This window comes from Nomascus leucogenys, chromosome 13 (assembly GCF_006542625.1).
Source record: "Nomascus leucogenys isolate Asia chromosome 13, Asia_NLE_v1, whole genome shotgun sequence".
NCBI lineage: Eukaryota > Metazoa > Chordata > Mammalia > Primates > Hylobatidae > Nomascus > Nomascus leucogenys.
In genome coordinates this window covers 18,639,186-18,644,878 of record NC_044393.1, presented here as the reverse complement: position 1 = coordinate 18,644,878, position 5,693 = coordinate 18,639,186, and the positions used below count along the sequence as shown (strand labels likewise).

Genomic DNA, 5,693 nt, shown 5'->3' with positions numbered 1-5,693 from the left:
CCCCTGACAGGAAAACCTGAATGTGTCAATGATTTGTTCACACTTCCCTCCCTCTGCACATGCCCTTCTCCCTCTTTTCTGCCTGTTGAACTCATGTCTTCAAGACTCGGCTCAGATATCAGCGTCCAGATTTTATTCTAACAGTGGAGGAATTTAGGCAACGCCGCGTGGCGGGGGGGTCGAGGGGGGCACACCAGACCTGTGTTCTGAAATGACAGCTGACTTGCAATGCAGGGAATAGAGTGTAGCCGGGCCAGAATGAGTACAAGAAAACCAGATAGAAGGCCACTGCATTAGGAGCCCAGGCGGGAGGTGGTGGGGCAAACGGAAGGAATGGTGGACTGGAAAGATATTTAGGAAAGAGAATCGACGGGAAATGGAGGTGTATTTTAATATGGGCAGCGAGGGAGAGGGAGGTGGCAAGGATGACTCCTAGTTCCTGGCTTGCTCGCGGATGTTTGTCGAATGAATGATCCAGTGACCCCAAGGCAGAAGTATCTCAGAGAGATCCCCCCACTCCCCTCCACGCACCCGTCACCACGTTGCCTTCGGAGCTCTGACCGTAAGGGGGTGGATGGAAGGGAGGAGGAAGGGAATGGCCACGGAGTCTTGGTCCAGGAGCTGCTAGACTGGACACTTCTAGCACTGGTCTGAGCCAGGAGACGCTGCGAAAAGAGGGCAAACGTTTCTCCTCTCGCAGTTGCCGCCTCGCCCCTCCACCCCCGCCTGGCCAGCAGTGAAGCGCCCCTCTTAGCACCGTGGAGGTGCTGGCTCCTTGCCGGCGTCGGGGGGCGCGGCGCAGCGGCCCACCCCTCCAGCCCTGACTCGCCCGGCCGGCCTGGCGCCCACCCCGCCCAGTGTGCTGGTAGGTTGGGCGGCGGCTCTGTCTAGTCCCAGAGCCAGGAATCAGGGGCAGCCGGGCGAGTCCGAGGGCAGGGGTCCTCCGCCGTCTTGCGCCTGCCCTGCTGGGCAGCACCGGGTCAGTGCCCTGCCCCCTCCTGCGGGTCCCAACTCTCTTTCCCATCGTGCGTCCTCTGGAGAAGTGCGCGCGTGTAAGTGTGGCAAGTGTGGCCAAGGGTGCCGGAGGCAGGGTTCGGGTGCGTAGTCGTTGCGTGGGCGCTGCCCAGAAGGCGCAGAGCATCAAGTGTGCGTGGGCAGAGCCGGCGCGGGTGCTCGCCGCGGGTCTGCGCGGGGCGGGGGCGCAGCAAGTGCATCCGAGCGAGCAGAGACGAGCGCACCGGCGTCGGTGGCGAGGGTGGTGCAGAGGAGCCCGGCTGGGCGGAGGGAGGAAGGATGCGTGCGGGTAACTTTTTGACCGCCTTGGAAGTACCAGTAGCCGCGCTCACTGGGGCTGCCTCCGACCGCCGGGCGAGCTGCGAGAGTGAGTCCGCCGCCGCCCCTCCCCCACTTCCGCCTCCCGCCTCTTCCTCGTTCCCGGCTCCCAGGGCCCGTCGGTCCCCCGGGAGCCCTGGCGGCGCAGCCCCACCCCGGCCGGCGCGGCTCGCTCCCACGCCCCCGCCGCCGCCTCGCTGGAGCGGACGGACTGAGTCAGCCGGGGCGCCAGCGCTGCAGGTAGGGCTCCGGCGGCGGTGGGCGCAGGTGCCGCGGGGGACCGCGGAGGGGACCGGAGCACGAGGGGAACGGCCTTGGGGGAGCGCCCTCCCCCCGTCCTCCGCCGACGCCTCGTGTCCCTTTTTAGGGAATTTTTTCCCTCTTGCTGGCTCCAGTGCGGGTGGGGCTGAGACCGAGAGGGAGTTCTCCATTTCCCTGGCTCCTGCCCGGCACCTGGCAGCCTCCTGCCCCCAAATCTCTTCACCCCCTCTCCAGTACCTATAGGTCGCGTAAACAACTCCCTTTCTCCAGCTGTGGGCTCCGCGGCCCCCCGGGGGGGCAGCTCCTTCAGTCACGTGAGATCGGTGGGGTTAGGGGGAGGGGAAAAGAGAGGGGTGTCCCGGAGCCCCTGGCCCCCGTCAGCTCCCCCACCTCGGCCTCTCCCTCCCCCTCCTCGCTGCTGAAGCACAGGCTCCAGGGGCCCTGGGTATTTTTAGCGTTGTGACCTGGGCGGCAGCTCTAAGAGCCTTTCCCGGGAATCGGCGTCAGCGCCTAGCTCCTCCGCCGCCAGCCCGCGGCCGCACGGTCTCCCCACACTTCCGTGGCCCTGCCTTGCCCACTCAGGTTTGGGTCCCTCTCCACCTCTGTGGCGCCCGTGGAGCTGGCCAGGGCCTGGGATACACTGGGTGCAGATGAGGTGGGGAAGGCAGTCTGCGGAGGATGACGTCTGATCCTCAAGCTAGAAACTCCCTTGCCTCTGGTGATGGGCTCAGAGCAGAACGCCGGGAAGGAGATGAGCGAATGGGAGTGAATGCACCGACCTGGGCTGGCCCATAGCCCCGGGGCTCTGGCCGGGTCTCAGCTTCTCAGCCCTAGCGGTCAGGAGGCCTGCTCTGAACTGGACCCAGAACCCGCCTTTCTAATTGCTCCTCGATGACTAATGGGGAGATAAGTCAGTGAGATGTGTCCCAGGAGGGGGATGCATAAAGAGCTGTTGGAGTTCAAAGGAAAGATGATCGTCTCCTAAATAGCTCACCTTCACAAGCAGGCTCTTGTATTTGAGGCGGGTAGGTTGATTATGCCATTTTCAGATGGGGAGACTAAGACCAGAAAGGTGATTTCCTTAGGGGCAGAGCCTAGTCTGGAAGTCAGGCCTGTGACTTCAGAGCAAGGGTTTGGGGTGGATGGCACACGCGTGTGTACGTGTATTTGTGTGTGTGGAGAGAAAGGGAGGGGCGCGGGAAGGGTTGCTTTAGCCTTTGTCTGGGTTTTGAAGGATGGGAAGGGGTGAGCTGCAGCACTGGAGGAAGGGAACCCTCCACCCTGAGATCTCTGTCTCTAGCCTATCCTGTCCCTGGCCTTCTGAGGCAAGCAGGGCCAATTAAGGGGAAAAAGTACCTCCTCGATTTGTGCTGAACCAATCACTCCAACCCCTCCCAGGAGGGCATGATACGGAGAGTTGGGCATTGGCTGTGTTCCCTGAATACAGAGTATCTCTCTTGCAGTGCCTGGAACTGGCATCCCCTTTGTGGAGCTAGGGCAAGCCCCGCCTCTGCATGAGACTTGGTTTGTGGGACACACTTGGTTTCAGGGAAGGGGAAAGAGGTCGCCAAGGGCAGAGGTGTCCAGGCGGGAGCCAGGGGCCCCACTGCTGGGATGCTGGCTGCAGTGGGGCACCCCAAGCCCAGGTCCCCCCTGTCTTCTCTTTCGACTTTGCAGCTGTACTTGTTTTGCTCCTCTACCCGCAGGAGCTGACATGGACCCAAATCCTCGGGCCGCCCTGGAGCGCCAGCAGCTCCGCCTTCGGGAGCGGCAAAAATTCTTCGAGGACATTTTACAGCCAGAGACAGAGTTTGTCTTTCCTCTATCCCACCTGCATCTCGAGTCACAGAGACGTAAGTCCCAAGTCCTGAGAAGAGGGACTGGGGTAGGGTAGGGAGGATGTCCTGTGGGGTCCTGAATCTTGTGGCACTCTCTCCCCTCTGGTTTTCTTGGCCCTCTATGCTTCTAACTTGGGACCTGACATGTAACTCTCACTGTCCTGGTGTGCATCTTGGGTCCTCCTGACTTGCCCACTTCTTGATCCGCAGCCCCCATAGGTAGTATCTCATCCATGGAAGTGAATGTGGACACACTGGAGCAAGTAGAACTTATTGACCTTGGGGACCCGGATGGAGCAGATGTGTTCTTGCCTTGCGAAGATCCTCCACCAACCCCCCAGTCATCTGGTATGCCCCTCTGCTTTGGGGACTTCAGTGCCAGTCAGCCAGAGCCGGATGTCAGGCTCTGAAACAAGGCTGCAAGGCTGGGCTGGGGAAGTACACAAGTAAGGGCTGGAAGTGGGTGTTTCTACCAATGAAACAGCTGCCTATTCTGATTTTAGGGAAGTTGACCCTGAGGGAGAACTGGGTTACACATCTCCAATCCAAAATTCTGGGAACGGTCAATCTCTTCTTTAATTTTACATTTGTTATATTAATATAATTAGTCACTATAATTAAAATAATGTAAAATTGTAATTTTTATATTTGGCAACTTAAGTGGTTTTAGTCATTATAATGATATTAATATGTATTGAGTACTTTAGTAGGTTCCAATACTGTACTAAAGTACTTTACATATATTATCTCAATCCTTACAATGTCCTATTAGGGTAGGTGATATAATCCCTATTTTATAAGCAGGAAATTAGGCTCAGAGAAGTTAAGTCACATTGTAGCCAGAAGGTAGATAAACTGGAATTCATGTCTGTCTGACTCCAAAGCCCATATGCTTAACTTGTAAGATAGATATTCTTTTAATTAAAACTGCTACTATTTATTGATGGCTTACTATGCCAGACATTTTATAAGCATTCTTAGGTTTTATTCCCAAAACCTTTGGGGATGTAGGTATCCCTTTTATTTTGCAGAGGAGGAACAGAGTATTTGAAAGGGAAAGTGACTTGCTCAAAGCCACTCAGCAGCAATAAGTGATGTAGGTGGAACTTGAACTCTTGCCATTGATTGACCTGACTCTAGAACCCAGACATGGTGTAATGACGTGGAAGGAGCTGGCAGTCAGGAGATGGTGATCTTAATCCTGGCTCTTTGCTGGACTGGCAAAGTCACTTTGGACAAGTCTCTGCCCCACTGTGGGCTTTAGTTACTCCTGGCCAGATAATCTTTAAGAGTTCTCTGAAGCCCTGTTTGTGGCCTGACCAGCTTTTCTCTCTGGGCAGGGGTGGACAACCATTTGGAGGAGCTGAGCCTGCCAGTGCCTACATCAGACAGGACCACATCTAGGACCTCCTCCTCCTCCTCCGACTCCTCCACCAACCTGCATAGCCCAAATCCAAGTGATGATGGAGCAGACACACCCTTGGCACAGTCGGATGAAGAGGAGGAAAGGGGTGATGGAGGGGCAGAGCCTGGAGCCTGCAGCTAGCAGTGGGCCCCTGCCTACAGACTGACCACGCTGGCTATTCTCCACATGAGACCGTAGGCCCAGCCAGAGCCTTTTGGGAGAAGACCAGACTCTTTACTTGCAGTAGGCACCAGAGGTGGGAAGGATGGTGGGATTGTGTACCTTTCTAAGAATTAACCCTCTCCTGCTTTACTGCTAATTTTTTCCTGCTGCAACCCTCCCACCAGTTTTTGGCTTACTCCTGAGATAAGATTTGCAAATGAGGAGAAGATGAGGTTGGACAAGATGCCACTGCTTTTCTTAGCACTCTTCCCTCCCCCAAACCATCCTGTAGTCTTCTAATAGAGTCTCTCAAACAAGTGTCTCTAGATGGATGTGAACTCCTTAACTCATCAAGTAAGGTGGTACTCAAGCCATGCTGCCTCCTTACATCCTTTTTGGAACAGAGCACGGTATAAATAATAAACTAATAATAATATGCCAACCATTCCACTTCATTTTTCATATTGCAAAGATATCAAACCCACTCTATGTCTTTAGCTCTCTAACCGATCCCATATTCCTATCACTCACTCATTCCATTTATTCAAGAAATATGTATGGAACACCCACGCTAGGCATCTGGAATACAGTTTTGAGCAAGACAGGCTGTACTGTATACCTGCCTTCACAGAGTTTACTGTTTATGGAGGAGAAAATCAAGTAAATACTACAATTCACAGTGTAATAAATAGCAT

At 55.4% G+C, this 5,693-nt stretch overlaps 1 protein-coding gene across 5 annotated transcripts; it reads left to right on the top strand.

Moving 5' to 3' along the window:
- The first annotated feature begins 659 nt into the window (after positions 1 to 659).
- On the top strand, positions 660 to 5,440 carry DBNDD2 (dysbindin domain containing 2). 5 transcript variants are annotated; one of them, XM_030825414.1, is made up of 4 exons: positions 660 to 1,052; positions 3,300 to 3,446; positions 3,642 to 3,779; positions 4,772 to 5,440. In XM_030825414.1, the coding sequence occupies exons 2-4, from the start codon at positions 3,308 to 3,310 to the stop codon at positions 4,975 to 4,977; spliced, it is 483 nt and encodes a 160-aa protein (XP_030681274.1). In that variant the 5' UTR covers positions 660 to 1,052; positions 3,300 to 3,307; the 3' UTR covers positions 4,978 to 5,440. The 5 variants fall into 5 exon arrangements, with proteins under 5 accessions (XP_030681274.1, XP_030681273.1, XP_004090140.2 ...); XM_030825413.1 differs by lacking the exon at positions 660 to 1,052 and adding an exon at positions 1,067 to 1,381; XM_004090092.3 differs by lacking the exon at positions 660 to 1,052 and adding an exon at positions 1,067 to 1,572.
- The last annotated feature ends 253 nt before the right edge of the window (positions 5,441 to 5,693 follow it).

Bases quoted from the DNA above. Each gene is read 5' to 3' on its own strand.
- DBNDD2 (XM_030825413.1), top strand. From the start codon at position 1,294: ATGCGTGCGGGTAACTTTTTGACCGCCTTGGAAGTACCAGTAGCCGCG. The intron at 1,382-3,299 runs GTGAGTCCGCCG...CTCTACCCGCAG, and splicing joins CCGCCGGGCGAGCTGCGAGA to GAGCTGACATGGACCCAAAT. The intron at 3,447-3,641 runs GTAAGTCCCAAG...CTTGATCCGCAG, and splicing joins GCATCTCGAGTCACAGAGAC to CCCCCATAGGTAGTATCTCA.